The sequence below is a fragment of the Xyrauchen texanus genome, chromosome 2 (genome assembly GCF_025860055.1).
Source record: "Xyrauchen texanus isolate HMW12.3.18 chromosome 2, RBS_HiC_50CHRs, whole genome shotgun sequence".
Classification (NCBI taxonomy): Eukaryota; Metazoa; Chordata; class Actinopteri; order Cypriniformes; family Catostomidae; genus Xyrauchen; species Xyrauchen texanus.
This window is the reverse complement of record NC_068277.1, coordinates 38,244,777-38,262,617: the sequence shown is the minus strand read 5'-3', so window position 1 is coordinate 38,262,617 and position 17,841 is coordinate 38,244,777. Positions and strand designations below refer to the sequence as shown.

Sequence of the window (17,841 nt, the reverse complement as noted above, 5' to 3'; positions counted from 1 at the left end):
AGTATGAGTACCAAAAATGTATTTCTGTCCTGTCTATTTTTGTAGGAGGCTGATGGAGTCGTCCCTGATGTCTCTTTCCCGATATGACATCTCTGGATCAAGGGACCACCCCATCTATCCTGACCCAGCCAGGTGATTCATCCCTGTCTTTAATGAGTGACGTTTGGCTTGACATCGTTTTTGTTTGTGTATGATGGCTGGTAAGTGTGTGATGCACCACTGCATTTTTGGTCATGCGGTTTCTTGCAGCTGTTTGGCTGGTGAGCTCTGGGTAATGAGGAAGTATGTTTATAATGCTGCCGGACAGCAGTGTGACATTTCAGACATGCCTGCACACCAGTGTCCCCTTAATTAGAACACACATACACACACAGTTTGTCAGCATCTTCTAACTTTGTGGGCGAGACTCATAATAAAGTGTGTACATGGCTAGTGAGTCACTGTTGAGCTCTGGGGAATCAGCTGTGTTTACGGGATCAAGATAGATTGTTAGCATGGACACCAAACTGTCAGGTAAATGCAATCACACAGGCTCTCACAGACCCCCAACCTGTGAATTACCAGATCAGACTCATTTCCTCTAAAGCAGAATGTACCTCCAACACATTCAGACCTGGGAGTAATTGCAGCTATTTCATATTGATGTTTCATGGATCTCTCTCTCTCTCTCTCTCTCTAAAAAACTAAATGTAAAAACATATTGTGGCGGGGCCGGGTTGTGATTATACACACCCGGTCCCTTATCAGGCTAATTAAGCCTCCGAGAGGGATAAAGGCCGATGGTAGACAGTGGTGCGACGAGAGAGAGATAGTTTACGGACATGTCCGTCGTGTGTGTGTTTGTCTTTTGCTTCAGTTTTATATTAAACTATTATTTATATTATCAAGCCGGTTCTCGCCGCCTCCTTTCCATTGAACTGATTACACATATCCTCAAACACATGCTGATAAACAGTATTCTGATGTGGCAATGCGTGAGTAAACAGGTCCTGTGTGTGTTTGTGTGTTTAGGGTCTTTGAGACAGACTGCTGCTGTTTCACAGATCCTGTAGGAGCTCTAAAAAGTTCTGCAAAGACTCTGTTCCTGCAAATGTGTGTGAGAAAGAGATGTATTATTTAGGAGTTTGTTTGCTTAATAAACACAGTAATTCTCTTTGTGGCTTGGGAGGATGTGTATCCAGTCACTGTTGTCTTACTCTGGGGTATATTTGGATTTTAGCTCTACTTGTCTTATTTTTACAGTTCATTCTGACTGGCCCAAGTCAGAAAGACGCTGCAGATGGTCTTCCTGGCTTAACTGCACAGGGATTAAGGCTTTTAAGGCTTTCATTCTGCCATCCTTTCTACCAAAAAGCTAACTAATATTTCTGTAGCTCAATATAATTATCATAAATGGAGATTTTATTGACAAAGCTCATGATGTTGTTTCACCATTAAAGGGATCGTTTACCTAAAAATTACAATTCTGTCATAATTTACTCAACTTCATGATGCTTCAGACCCGCATGATATTCTGTCTTTCGTGGACAAAAGGAGATTAGTCTGAGACCCTGTTTACACCTAGTATTAAGATGCTTTTTGGGTGGTCCGATCACAAGTGGTCAGTGTTAAATACAGGTGTAAACTGGGTTCAAAACGTTTTGTGATCAGATCACAAAAAAAAAGGTGGTCAAAAATGCATGTGACCACATCGCGTTTGAGGTGTAAACACTAATCAGTCATGAATACACACTGGACAGCAGTGAAGTACAACCCTTCATCTGTCAATCAACCACTGCGCTAAAACAAGAGTTTACACTTTGCCAGTTACAGTGGCAAGAAAACATGTGAACCCTTTTCTGCATTAATTGGTCAAAATTGTATCTCATCTTCATCAAAGTCACAAGTATAGACAGACAAAAGGTGCTTAAGCTAATAACACGCAAACAATTATAATCTTTCATGTCTATATTAAACACATCCCTTTAAACATACAATGTGCTGTGAAAAAAAGTAAGTGAACACTTGGATTTAATAACTGGTCAATCCTCCTTTGGCAACAATAACCTCAACCTCTACTGAGCTTCAGCTGGGGCACAGCCACCCTGAAATTATCCTGTATGATATCTTAATAAACTTTGGAATTAATTTTTCCCGTGATGATGGCCAGCGGTTCATCTTGTCACTGTTTGAAAAAAAAAAACATCTGATCGGAATATTTGACACACAAAACCATTAGAACTTCACGGATCAGCTTCAGTGTGTCTGATATCAAAATACAGAGACAAAGATGAGAATCACACACATTTAAAGCTTAACTAACACAGGCAGTCTACTAAAACAACAAATAATTTTGCTCTAAATGTTGCATTTGTGGTAAGATTAAATTGCTACTGCATCTGGGAGAAACCGTGCACCTGTTTTGTTTGTGCGTTCCTTGTCTTTTCTTGGCTTTTCACAGTTTATTATCATGCAGCAACACAATGAAATAGCGATTTGATTTGTGCCATCATGAAATCAAAGAACCTCCCCTTGAAATTTGAACACAAGTGGTCACACGAGATGCATGTAATTGACCAGGTGTAAACAGCAATGTGTCTCGCCTGACCACATGTGACTCGAGACGTGTCTTAATACCAGGTGTAAATGGGGTCTCAGTCACTATCCACTTACATTGCTTCTGTTTTCCATACAATGAAAGTGAATGGTGACATATCCTATTGAGTTCCATGGAATGAAGAAAGTCATACATAATTTTTGGTGAACTGTCCCCTTAAGTAGATAGAAAGTGGTTTCTCACTGATTTGTCATTTTACCCAGTCTTATTTCTTCATGAAAATATGTAGATATTCCAACAAATTGTGCTTGTTGTGTGTTTTAGTTTATTTGCTGGATGATTTGATTGGTATGTTATCCAGTACAAATCTAACACCAGTGTTGTCTGTCCCTGTGTTGTGTTGTGTGTGTGTGTGTGTGTGTGTGTGTGTGTGTTTGTAGGTTGTCTCCTGCAGCATTTTATGCACAGCGTATGATCCAGTATCTGTCTCGGCGTGACAGCATTCGGCAGCGATCTCTCCGTCACCCCAGCAGACCCCGACCCTTCTCCTCTAATCCAGACAACCTCTCCCTTGGCCCCGCCCCCAGCGTAGAGAACAACAATGTTGACTTTGAAGAGTTTGAGTAAGTAAACAAGCACAGACACATAAGGCTTTTGCTAGGTGATTGTTCCTGTATCTTTACCTCCTCACATCCATGCCTAAAAATCTCTATGGATTTATTTTCTTGTTTTGTTGCTAGGCAACCCAACAAACATACAAGCCAGGCTCTGAATGCCAGAATCTCATTTTCATCCTTTTCATCCACACTGCTATTGAGCTTGCCAGCAATTTTACCAGAGTTCCCTGTAGCGCCTTCACTTATAGTGTTTTATGAGCATTTTCTTTGTATTGACCTCGGATTGAAATTCTCTTTGTCTGAATCAGATGAGATGTTGATTGTCTTCTGCACAACTGCAACATTGTTGTCTATAAGTTAGGAAATAATCTTTCCTCTACTATGTTCTTTTTTCTGATAGAATATTTGTTGAATTTAGGGGGCCGTTCACATCAAACACGTGTTTCCATTTGTTTTCCAATATTTGTGCTAGACCAGTGTTTCCCAACCTTTTTTGCAAATAAAAACAAAGTAATCAGTCCAGCCCAAGGGGAAAAATCTGCAGACTCTTCGCTTTCATCTTTTTGCTTGGTAGAGCCAGGCTTTTGAAAAATGTATTAGAGCCGATGACATGATGAAGTCCAACACATTTTAAATATGAAAACAATTTGTTTTATAAAGCAGGCTGATGTCTGTGATCAGGGGTGCGTTTAGAGCAGCGGTGTCTGAACTTTCTATTGGGGACCAGATGCAGAAAAAAAAAGTTTTTGTGGGTGACATTGCTGTCGTTCGTCTGCTCCCGTTAGGTTTCGCCACAGCGGACCATCCGTGATCCGCATATTTGACTTGACACAGGTTTTATGCCAAATGCCCTTCCCTTCCTGGTTGAGGGATGCTCACTCACACCTAAGGGGCAATTTAGAGTCTCCAGTTCACTTAACCTGCATACAGAAAGACCCAGTTGAGCCAGGGCTCAAACCCAGGACCATCTTGCTGTGAGGTGACTGTGTTAGCCACTGCAGTTGGAATTGCTGTAATAATAATATTGCTTAATTTTATTCAAATTTTAATTATGCTTTCTCTTAATAAAGAATATTTTCCTCACCAAGAACACTTGGAATTGACCAGTGATACGTTTTTACTAGGGCTGTCAATCGATAATTTTTTTTAATCAAATTAATTACATGGTGTCCCGATTAATTAATCGTGATTAATCGCAAATACAAATATTTGCTGAGAAAGCCCCTCATATAACAATAATTCAATATATAATTATACAGAGTTAATCATTGCTAAGACGATACAAAAAGTGACTTTAGAATACAATGTATTGTTTACTACCATATTATTGATCATAAGTCAGTCATTGGCATACAGTTCACAGCAATACATTTCACAAGTGAATTTATCAATCAGTTGGAGATTTATTATGATGGCTTGTTTAAGGGCCCGTCAATTTACACCTACGTTAGACGTCTCGGTGTGTTGCGTCATAAAAATAAAATGTTTAGGTCACTGTTTCAAGTTAAATATAGTTTAATACTCAATCTTTAAACACATCTTGAGATCATATTAGATCGCATTTGCGCTCCTTCAGGTGTTTTGAACGCAAAAACGTAACGCATGTTTGTGTTGGTCTGCCTACTGAAGTGTTTTCTTCACTGTATAAACTGCACATTGCCCATACAGCTGAAATTTCACTTACTGCTCTCTGGAGTAAACAGGTGGTACTACAAGCTTGCATTTCTCAGGAATCTTCCTTATTACGGTCCGGAGGCATTGTGATTAATTGTGTTAATTTTTTTAACGTGTTATTTTTTGTAAAATGAATCGCACTGAATTAACGCGTTAAATCGACAGCCCTAGTTTTTACACATTTATTTATTTTGTCTTAGGCCTATAATATTTTTATACAAAAAACTATACTGGGTAAGAGCTTCTGTTACATTCACTACCCTTGGATTTTGTTTTTTTAATTTTATGTCCATTTATTGTCACTGCACAGCACATATAGGACTGCCACTGAGCAATTCTGAGTGAGACATTCCTTATTTATTAGTAAACCAAATATAATTTCTGATGTGTTGTAATGTGTTACAAATAAAGTTTTAATTTGATCATAATGATTGTGCTCCCTATTATTTGGTTAAAACGCATATGCGACACAGGCACAGATATGCAAGTTTATTGAGCGCTTTAGCCTCTTACGTCCTCACTTTCGAGTGGCAATGGGAAGCCAGTGAATAATTTTTCTTGTTTCAATTGGAACATCAAAACGAACCTATTCACAACAATTAAATGAACTTCCCAGCGCAACAGAGGACGTTCTGGGAGAGTGTGGTTGGCTCGTACATCTCTGTGCATGCTCAATAAACTCGTGATGCACAACGATAGCTCTGCTCAGTTGTACAATGTGTGGTATGGGGACATTTTAACGAGAACGAATACTTGGGCAAAGGATCTAACCTGATGCCAGTCCTATAACAAACTCATAATTTTATTTGCGTGATGCTTCATCCATGGAATTCCAGAGTTTTGAAACCGTATGTGGCTGTATGTGATATGAATTTCATAATTTTCCCCATAGTGGGCCAAATTTTTTTCGATTTCAAAAATCTCATGTGGGCCTCATCAGAGCAGTCAGCAGCAGCAGATGGCCCTTGGGCCGTAGTTTGGACACTCCTGTTTTAGAGCTTCCATTGACGGGACCCTTAACGCACCAAAAAATTATTCTCTCCTCCACTGGTTCAATATCAGGTTTTTTTTCTCCAATCCAAACCATGCATCCCCTTTGCCCTGCTCTTTCTCTTTCTTTGTTTTGGCACGGATTAGATTACATCCTCTGAGCTGATGAATAATTCCACCTGCTGGCTGAAGAGTTCAGCATTCACTGCAACTTGGGACCACAGATCCATATTCATCAGCACACTTATGAAACCCATCAGTCTTTCAGTTAGCCTTCATATTAATATTTATATCAACCATAAATTTCCCCTTCTTTTCTTTTAGTTCTTTATCAATCATTCCCACTCTTACCTTCCAAGCATTCTGAAGTTCTAATTCATATGAGAAGTGATTTGAGAGACATTTGCACTTGTAAAGTGGCAGATTTAAGCATTGACCTATTGATTATTATTGCTGATTTTTCTGCTGCAAATGTGTGTGTTTGTGTATAGGGACAATGGAAGCAGACACAGGGCTCCCCGTAATGCACGTATGTCTGCCCCCTCCCTCGGTCGCTTTGTCCCCAGGTTAGAAGATTACATTTTTAAGTCTTTTTATATCACAGAAATGCATTCTAATGTGTTATACAACCTCAAACCTTGAATTCTCTGGTCTCTTTTACACTCATAGTGTTTCACTTTTTCTCTCTTAGGCGGTTCCTCTTGCCTGAGTTTTTGCCATATGCTGGAATCTTCCATGAGAGAGGGCAACCAGGCCTGGCAACACACTCATCCGTCAATAGAGTCCTTGCAGGTACATTTGCTCTCTAATGCTTTCCGAAGTTATCTAATATAAGTTGGGTCATACATTTTCTGAAGGTTTTGTTAGGTATAAAACTTCCCAAAAATGTTTGTGTAATGTCCTGTGTCAGGTCGATGACGAGCACTAATTCGCCCACTCGCTGTGCTATTTTGGCTAGGAGGGCTCTCAGCAGAGCTGTTTAGCTACAGACGTATTAGCTTTGATAGTTCAACAAAAAAGTCTGTTATTATCTATTCATACTCATGTTGCTTTAATCACTTCTGATTCTTTTCTCTGCCTAACACAAGAGAAGTTATTTAGCATTAGGGCTGAAACGAGTAATTGACGTTATCAACAAGGTCGACACATTTCTGGTGATGAATATTCGTCGAATAGGACGTAATATGAGATGCAGCTTGCAAATCAGATGGACTCCAGAGAGCCCAAAAGTATAGCAAAATATAGGAAAATATTACAAAAATAAAAAATGCTCCTGGTCCTGTATGCCTTTAACTAGGCATATGACGCTATAAAATTTTCACATCAAGATAATCGCTAAGATTTTATTGCAATATTGAATTACATTGAGAAAAAAAAACGGGTTGAAAGATTTTTTTATTTTTAACTATTCTCTAAATAACAAGTTTAATTAATTTTCAATACCAAACTGACCTTTTACAGTAACAGAAAACAAAGAACTTTGAAAAGAACCCTCAACATTTAAAAAAACCCCGAATTGAACGTTAAATAACACAACAAATAATAATATACAATAAAATATATTGTAAAATGTTTATACATGTTTTACACAAAGGGAAACCATCTTCGACTAACAATCCCGCTGCATTTTTATGGGACACAATATACTTCCACACTTCTGACTTGTACTGATTCTTGTCCACATTGGTTTTGTGTAATTTATAAATATACATGGAGTGTTGTGAATCCTGATTCACTGATGAAAAAAACGTCTAAAATCTAAACAATTTGACTAAAGATTATCTATAATTATTTACAGTTTTGTTTTTAAGTGTTAAAGTGTCTATGATAACAATATTGCATGTATTACCGAATACCATCACATGCTTACCCCAAACACAGGTTTATTTAAAATAAAAAAATAATAATTTCAACCAGTTGCCAGCTGCATCTGATATGCCACTAAACATATTTTCCACCAACAGTCATCAACAGAGGTTGAATGAATGTAAATATCCAGACCTGGTTTGTTTATGGCAGTACAATCGTTATACAGATCCCACTCCCCACATATTCTGCTCAAATTCAACACAATTCAAATTTCTAGCTTTTGCACACAAGCACTCTCTCTCTCTCTCTCTCTCTCTCTCTCTCTCTCTCTCTCTCTCTCTCTCTCTCTCTCTCTCTCTCTCTCTCTCTCTCTCTCTCTCTCTCTCTCCCACACACAGAGAGGTATCTTCAGCCCACACTAATTGCAATGTGTGAGGTGAGGTTCAGAAATGCCCCTCTTCAAACCCTCTCCACCTCACAGAAAACAGCATCACAGCTTCACTTTACGGAGCATCATTCTTTCAGTCTCTCTCTCTCTCACTCTCTCCCCTCTCTGTTCTTCTGTAGTGTAAAGTGCAGCTGATGTGTAATACATGCACATTCCAATGCTGGAATAGTTATTACAGGTTTCTGGTAGATTTTTCTGTGGTAAGTTGAATTAAAGCAATTTAAAGTTTAATTACAACTTTTAGATTTGAGTAATTGCCAAGTGCACTGAGGGGAAACTAATCATATTGAATTTTTAGTTTATGAATTGAGAATTACAATACCCAATAATCAAATTTAAGATAAGTTCACTCATTTAGTGCTGTAAGAATGCAGCGTAGGAGTGCATTGTTGCCTAGAAACAATATTGGCACTTGTTCTGAGATGAGAGGGGAGAGGAGTCCGGTATTGTGAACTTCAGGGCAAATATCCTAACTGACTGCAATTACCACCAAACCCCCCCTCCCCCCCAGACATTCTCTTTCACTAACTGCTCTCAGACAACCTTATATAAGCCCCACAGCAGCCAGTATGCACACACATACACTCACTTACTAGGATAGAACTTTTTACATCCATATCACTCTCTCTCACCCTCTCTCTCTCTCCCCAGTATAATGGATGTTATTCCATTGAAGTATTATAAAAGTTCAGACTCTAACATCAGGGTTACAATTGAAAAGCCTGCCTACAGTAACATCCAGATGCAAATAAAGCACTAAGCCATGAGAGGGTAAATAATATGTAGCAAAAATTCCTTGTGAAATCTTGAAACCTGACTACCCAGGACTAAAGGTTCACAAAATGTTTTCTTCATAAAAACATTTAAAGACATGTATTGTAATTTTGCAATATGTGTAGGAAATCACGAACACTCACGATCAAATCACGATCAAATAGAGACTCATATCAGTAACCTTATAAAAGCTGTTTTATTCTACATGGGTCCACACATGGGGGCTACCATGTTAGAATCACATGACCAGCCATGTTTGAATGGGAGAGATTAGAGTGCGAAGTGTAGTGTGACCGCCCCTTGAGTCCAAGGTGACATGAAGACGAAAGTAACTGGGTGTAACTTTAATTACTAAATCAGTGAAAGTTTGAACAGTGTGAAAATTTGAACAAGAGGATTACCTTTACTTAAGGTTAAAATAAGATCCGGAGTTAACAATTTTATGGCACAAGCCCATTTTAGCAGGTTTGTAGCAACATGGCACATTATGAAATTCAATTGATGCATGGTCATGTGTGCATCTATTGGCTATGTTACAACAGCATCACATGATTAAAATATGTTCAGAGAACATAGTCTGTTCTCTCGCTCAGAGCTCTTTTTCATTTAGAGTCAAACTGAGATTTAATTATTTTAGATACCAAAAATTAATGTCTGGTGCCTGGGCTGTTCCTTAGAAAGGGTGCATAAATATATGTCTGTGTGTGTGTGTGCGCGTGTTTATTTAGTATTGTTTATCTACAGATCGGAACTGTGGTAATGTCAGAGCCAGAGGGCGTTAGGATGGAGTGACTAATAAATGAAGGGGCAGTGATGAAGAACAGTGACCCTCTCTAATGCAGCCCAACTCTGATCCATTCAGTCGTGCTCCACCCAGCACTGCAGGCCTATCGGATTCCTCAGGCTGTCAATGTCAGAGTGAAACCCAGTTTATATGGACTTTTCAGAGCATGAAAATCTGTAGCACAGACCCGATTATTTTTAATGGAATGGTCCTTTCACCAGACGTTCTCTCTTTCTTTTCTGCTCTGTTGGGTCAATGCTGAAGAGGCTGTATATATGAGGCATATGACACAATTCTGCTGCTTGGACAAATTGGTAGATTATGATTTGGTGTGTGAAGTAAAGTTTGACCGTATTAGAAAGCACTGTTATGAACAGTGAGGTTTTCTTAAGAAGAAAAATGTTTTTCTTGGTAATCGCCCTTAGTTGTCTGGGACACTTATAATGAGCTTGTTTAGCGCACACACCACATACCATACAAAGATTCCCTCGTGTAAGCTTTCCTTAATAGACCCAGCAGTGCTGCCCTTAAAACGCAGCTGAGGCTATGGGGAGTTCAGGTGAGGTCTCTCTCTCCCTCTCCCTTTTTCTCTTGTTTCATGTCTCTGTCTTTCTGGGTAGCTCCAGGTAGTGACCCATTTTTGAGAGGTGCAGAATCAGTTATGGCCCTCAGCTGCTCTTTATTCTTTCATTGACAAAACATCTAACTTAGGGGTCAGGGTCACAAATCCGATGGATTTCCCGTTATATGTGTGAGAGTATTCTGATAGTGAGTGCTGTTGAGTGAGTCAGCAGTTATTTTAAAATCTGTTTTTTGCTTTTTCATTGTGGGGTATGGAGTGTAGATTGATATGTAAAATAATTTTATATAAAGCATTTAGCATACGGCTGCAACATAACAAAATGTGAAAAAAATGAAGGTGACTGAATACTTTCTGAATGCACTGTATATTGTATTCAGGAAGTGGTGTCCAGTTATCTTGGACATAAATGTGGTTATTTTGCATTTTTGTCCATGCGTACTCTGATAAAAAAGAGGTGAAACTGGTCTTTGTAGTCTGATCAAATAATGAGTCAAGAAGATGATAAAAATTGTGGTTATCAATTCTGGTTCATTAATAACATGGAAATGCAAGGTCAAGACGAGAGGTCAAATATTGTAGGTTATTTGGGTATTCTAATGCTTTTTGGTCCAAGATGGTACCACCACGTAGCACGTAGTGGCCACTCCGGATCCAAAATGGTGCTATTTTTGCCACTTAGCCGGACTTTTACGGCACATGGACATCGGAGCAACCAGTATTCGTGTCTTCCATCGCCAGACACTGTTAAAATATAAGATTCATGCAACAACCAAGCTGCATGATGATCTGCAGGAGTTGCTACGCAAACTCTGCTTGCTGCGGAGACCAGGCCTCCAGTCCTCGGCGTCGCCTGTGCCCGGGGTAGGGGACGTCGTAAGCGGTGTGCGGGGAAGCGAAAGTGTGGCAAGAAGGCGGGGTGCATGCTAGGCTAAAAACAAACCCTAGCTGGCTGGCTCTCCCGTCTATACTGCTCTCAAATGTTTGCTCACTGGACAATAAACTGGACTACATCCGACTCCAGCAGGCTACGCAGCGTGAGCTTAGAGACTGCTGCGTCTTTGTTTTCACGGAGACGTGGCTCAGCGACAGAGTTCCGGACACCGCCATTCAGCTAGACGGGCTCGCCTCGTTTTGTGCCGACAGAAATGCAGCTCTGTGCGGTAAGACTCGCGGTGGTGGCTTGTGTGTTTACATCAACACGGAATGGTGAAATAACTCTATGCTAGTCTCTAGTTACTGCTCATTGCTGGTGGAACTTGTGACTGTTAGATGAAGACCTTTTTATTTACGATAGGAATTCACCACTGTCATTAAAACTGGAGTTTACATTCCCCCCAGCGCTAACGCTAAGGAAGCGCTCTGAAATGTATAGGGCTATGAGCGAACTGCAGAACGCTCACCCTGACGGACTGGTTATTGTCGCAAGAGATTTCAACCATGCGAATCTCAAGACAGTGCTCCCTAAATTCCATCAGTATTTGGACTTTGCAACGAGAGGGGTGAACATGCTTGATCTTGTTTACACAAACATCCCAGACGCGTACCGGGCGGAGCCCCGCCCCCGCTCGTCAGACGCACAAAACCGCTTCAGAAGCAGGTGAAATCCTGGCCAGCAGGAGCCATCTCTACTCTTCAGGACTGTTTTGAGTGTATTGACTGGCACATGTTCAGGGAGGCTGCAACATATGGCGACTCTACCAACTTGGAGGAATACACAGCATCAGTGACCAGCTACATCAGCAAGTGCATTGATGATGTCACCTTCTCCAAGACCATCACCACACGCTCCAACCAGAAGCCGTGGATGACTGCGGAGGTGCACGCGCTGCTGAGGACCCGAGACTCCGCCTTCAGAGCAGGCGACAAAGTTGCCCTCAGAACAGCAAGGGCCAAACTGTCCCGGGCCATCAGAGAGGCAAAGGGCGCACACGCCTAGAGAATCCACAGTTACTTGCAGGACAGCGGCGACACACAGCGCATGTGGCAGGGCATCCAGGCCATCACCAACTACAGGACTACATCAGTTGCCTGTGACAAAGATACCTCCCTTCCAGATGCACTGAACGACTTCTATGCTAGGTATGAAGCACAGAATGACGTGGTGTTCACCTGCCGGAGAACCTCACCTGGTCCCTCAACACCAGCTCTATTACCAAGAAAGCCCAGCATCATCTCTACTTTCTTCGAAGGCTGAGGAAAGCACATCTCCCACCACCTATCCTCACTACATTCTATAGAGGAACTATTGAGAGCATCCTTAGCAGCTGCATCACTGCCTGGTTTGGGACTTGCACCGTTTCGGACTGCAAAGCCCTGCAGAGGATAGTGAGGACAGCTGAGAAGAACTTCGGAGGTCTCTTTTCCCTCCATCAAAGACATTTGCAAAAAACACTGCATCCGCAAAGCAACCAGCATTGTGGATGACCCCACACACCTCACACAAACTCTTCACCTTCCTGCCATCTGGCAAGAGGTACCGAAGCATTCGGGCCCTCACGGCCAGACTGTGTAACAGCTTCTTCCCCCAAGCCATCAGACTCCTCAATACTCAGAGACTGGACTGACACACACACACACACACACACACACACACACACACACACACAGCGTGTCCTGAGTTGCACTTTAATTATTGTCACTTTATACCTGGCTGCTACCTCAGTAACCGCTATGTCCATAGAACACCATCTCATAGTATGTTATGTTTATATTTGGCAATTTAAAAAACTACTGTGTACTGGTCGGCGCTACACTGTCTCTCACTGTGTCTATTGTCCTGTTAATTTTTTGTTATTGTACTGTCCCGTACTTTTTGCACACGTTTGCATGTGCGCTTTATATAGGTATGTTATTTAGTCTGTGTAGTCTCATGTGGTTCTGTGTTCCTGTGTTGTTTTATGTAGCAACATGGTCCTGGAGGAACGTTGTCTCGTTTCACTGTGTACTGTACTAACTGTATATTGTTGAACGACAATAAAAACCACTTGACTTCAGAAAATGTTCTTACATTATTCACTGTATATTTCAAAATACAGTTGTATGAAAGTATGCTATTCCGAACATAACCTACATGTTTTATTTTGTTCTCTAGCTAATCTTATAATAACACAGAGATTTCTTGTAGTTCGGTTCTCTTGGTCCTCTTGGTCTGGACCAATAAAGAAAAAGATACTTTTAGTCCTGGTTCGAACCTAACGATACAAAACCAAAGGCAACAGGAAAAAGTCACAACCTGATTGGACAGCTGATGTTTATTTTGTGACAGAACTTGTCAAATATTCGATCTTGCCAAAAAAAAAAAAAAAAAAAAATATATATATATATATATATATATATATATATATATATATATATATATATATATATATATATATATATATATATATATATATGGTGGTATTTTTACCAGCTGAGAACAAATTAAGAGCTAATAAAATGTGGAAAGGAGTCACAACAGCGCCAGGAATTCCTCCGTTGTACAAATTCCGACGCCTGGACCGAACTATAATGGGCAACATAGCTTCTATGATGAGAAGAACCAGGTATGCTTGAGGTCAGTATTAGGCAAATGACTTCCTGTTTTTGGTCCGTTTAGATGTCTTTGGTCCATGCTGCGTTCATATATCAATTGAACCGCACCAGAGTTCATTGGAAGCGGACCGAGACCCACTATTCAGGCAGTTTTGGTCCGCTTGGTGTGCATCAAGGTTTGGGTGGCAGCGTTCACACTTGTTCAAATGAACCGCACTAACAAAGTAATCGCACCAGATTTCGTTTTAATTGAATCAAACCTGCCAAGTGTGAACACTCCCTTAAACACATTTGATGGATCCATTTAGCCTCAAAGATACTAATAGGGCTTTCACATTTGGCACGTTTGCTGCAGCCCAATTCTGAGTGCGATTGTTCCCGATGCCCCCCGCGGTGTTGGTCTGGGTTTACACTCACTTTATTCTGTTCAAGCCCTGGTCAATTCACAATGTGATTTGTCATACTTAGTTTTTTTTGGTGCCATTATGCACAGCAGAATGAACGACAACTGCGTATATGTGCGCTTCATGGCGTAACTCTTGTATAGATGTCCAGCGGAAGGCAGCTTGCTGCTGCTTGCAAACTGCGTTTTTTGAGGAGACTTGCAAGGAATTCATTTGCATCTTCGTTTACACTGCACGCTTACTCACGCTCGTGTCCAAATTGAAGTTATCGCACTGCCATCTCCTATTATACCCTATAATAGTATTTATATATTGTATTTATAAGGTGTATAGATAGATAGATATTGTTGATTGTACTTGTATGTCATTGTGGTGTCATACATTTTTTTGAAATTTCAGGAACGTGTGGATCCTTGTGTGTTTTCGAAACTAATGATGTCATCATCGGCTAAAACGCAATTGTAGGTTACTTTACTTCCTGAACGAATGGGCTCCCGAGTTCCTTTCACATTGATGCAACAGTTCCATTGCAACCGAACTCAGACCACCTCCTACAGGTAGTCTCGGGTTCGGTAATGCGGTACGCACCCCGGTTCACATGACAGCGTTTACATTACAAATTTTTCATGCGAACTGTGCTCTGTTTTGAACTAAACTACCAGTGTGAACTAAGATTTGTTCTAAAAGCTTTGTTGACTGGCATATCCAAGGGGTTTCCATATTGAGATTTAAATTGATAACATATTTGATGAGCTGATCTATAAATTATGGTTCTCCATTTCTGAAGATATTAGCATTTCATCCATTTGATACTCATTGCAAGTGCCTTTTGAATAAAGCAAACAAGGATGCAGGCTGTCAGATCTGTTGTTCATGCAATCAAAACATATCCAGATGACAGATCATTATGACATGCTGGGTTCATGAACCATATCCAGACAACATTGTGGTGCCTATGCCAGCTGGAATGGAGACTAGTTAACAGCTCTAATAGCTTTCCTTCTCTGTGTGAAAAGGTGCAGACCTGACCTCTTCTGTGCTAACTGCTTGAGTGTTGAGACTGTAATTGGTGTTGAGCAGAAGTTTAATCAGCTTGTAGGGCGGGAAGTGCTGATCCTGCCAAGACTCTGAGACCTGTTAAATGAATCATACAGACTTTTAAATTATCTACTAGTGCAATTGCGTTGTGGAACATTGAACCATTTTATTGTCTGACACTGCTTATGAGGTTCACACAATAATAAGTAAATCCTGGTATTCAGAGAATGTGAGATGAATGAATGAGTGTTTTGGCTGAGACATCAGATTTTAATAACAAGTTCAGATGGTCTGTGCGTATGTATATGTCCATGACTGTTCAGCCACCTGTGTAGGACTTTTTCCTCTGAACTACAACTGACAAATCAACCACCTAGAATATACACACTTTCGCTCACTGAGAAAAATGACTAGGAAGATTTACTTCATTTTTCAAGTTTTTTTGGACACAGTTTTTCTAAGTAAATCTTAATGGTATAAAGTCAGTAAAATCTACTTAATTTAATGACATAATTTGACTAAAGTGACTGAATAAATGTAACTTAAATTTTTTTGATAATACAGTAACTTTTATTAAAATAATCCAGGAAGGAAACAATACCGACTGTACTGGGCTACGGAAGCCATGGAAGGGGGAAACAGACTGACTGGCAGGACTGACATGAGAGAAGCAACAAGACAGAAAACAAGACAAACAATTACAAACTGTACAGCAAACACAAGAAGACTAAAATAGGGAGAGAAATCAACAGGTAACAAGACAGGGCAGTTGTGACTTATAATGGGCAAACAAGAAGGCAGGGTATGACGTAAGACATGCGGCGATACAGAAACAAAACAAGCCACGTGCTCTCACAAGACAACAAAACACCCGAATGGCATGAGTGCACATCGCTAAGTCTATAAAGCAATATATGCCCATGCCAACCAACAAACAAGACGAGAGAATGCATAGCAATGGCAAACAAAGCAATGCCACACATTTCACACTAAACGAAACCTGAGCATACATTGTGAGGCAAATGCCATGAGTGACAAAAACAAGACAGGACATCTGTGCGAGAGTTCGGCCTCACATAAACCCAAAACCTTAGACCGAAGTGGCCAAACCGCAGCACAACGTGAAGACCGCTTGCGACCTGACGCAGCGCGAGCGCAATGCAAGTTTCCTGTTTGCGAGAGACAGACAACTACTGATGCAAGTGCTTGCTGCCAAGATGACATAAACACGATGCACCCATGTCAGTAACAGACAGACATGGAGCATGAGTGTCCAGATCCAGACACAGACTGAAACCGAACCAGTTAGGACCCAGACACCATACTCCAGACATGAAACAAGACAGATCGAAGATTGCGTGGCAGGGAATACAACCCAAACTGTGCGCTCACACAAAGACAGACAACAAAACACAAGACAGACATGGGACGATGATGCCATGGTCCTGCCAGACAAAATCTGCTGCCCTCTGGTGATTTTATTGATTAATTTTTTTCTGGCTCAGTTTCATTTTATCTATACAAGCAGTATTTTTGAAAAATAGCTTAATTGACAAATCAAAATATGGCTGGATGTTAAATATAAGGATGTTAAAATGTTTTAACAAGAAAAAAAGTGTTCTTGCTTCATGACTGATGGATCATAATGTTATATTTTTGACTTGTGGACAGACAGGTAAAAATCAGTTTTGATTATCTTTGGATTTAAGTGGCATGCTCTATATTTTTGAGTCACTTTGTCCGAAAAACACATTTTGAGCAAAATGAAGGAAATCATTACACACTCAAAAAAAGCAATTTTTGCAGATAATTAAAATTAACTAAAGCAGCACAATTATTGAACATTTTGTCTTAACTTAAATTAATTGCATTAAATTAAATTAGTAAAATGTAAGTTTATTTAATCCATTTGAGTAAGGTCTACATCAATACTTATTGTAGCATGATGAAACTGGCTAGGGGATTTCAATTTCCCAGCATTCTTTGCAGGGGACTGGATGGTGTGAACAAATGTTGAAACTAAGTGTTATTTTATGCATTATTGAGCAAGATAAGGATGAGTTTTATTCATGTTTATTGTTCTGTTTTATAAATTTCTTTTTAATTAGTGTTTGTTTGGCTGGAGTTTGAGGGGTCACCATTGTGGTGAAGACTTGTGCTTTGCTTGAGGATGGACTTGGACTTTTAAGTGATGTTTGATTTGAATGCAGCTTTGCTTTATAAGCAGTTGCTATCAAACTGTTTCACTGTCCTTACCCTTGTTCACCTGGCATATACAAAATAATTTGAACCAGTAAGACAATTCATTAAATAAACATTAGTAAATGAAGAACATTATACCGACATAGAAAATATGTTTGATTCACCTAATAAAGTTGATTTAAACCAACTATAGTAAAATTATTTAACCTAATCCAACTAAATGATGTTGGTTTAATGAAACTGAATTCATTAGAAGTAACTTAATTCAATTGCTTGAATTAATGAAATGAAATGTAATGAATTTGTTTTTTGAGTGTGATTACACCAGCCATCATTAAATTATTATCTTAACAAGTTTGGAGCAGAAACAAAATACTCTTATTTTGGTGCATAATACTCAATGTGTTTCTAGGTCAAAGTAATTCAAAATGATGTTACCATACAAATTGTT

General features: G+C 39.9%; 1 protein-coding gene across 3 annotated transcripts in view; it reads left to right on the top strand.

The window, feature by feature from the left end:
- Nucleotides 1-17,841, top strand: part of ambra1a (autophagy/beclin-1 regulator 1a) — a 92,818-nt gene that overhangs the window by 11,190 nt on the left and 63,787 nt on the right. For all 3 annotated transcript variants that reach the window (XM_052153782.1, XM_052153772.1, XM_052153790.1), the window contains exons 8-11: nt 46-132; nt 2,977-3,159; nt 6,309-6,383; nt 6,509-6,609. In XM_052153782.1, coding sequence (XP_052009742.1) covers nt 46-132; nt 2,977-3,159; nt 6,309-6,383; nt 6,509-6,609 — 446 coding nt within the window. The remainder of the gene's footprint in view (nt 1-45; nt 133-2,976; nt 3,160-6,308; nt 6,384-6,508; nt 6,610-17,841) is intronic.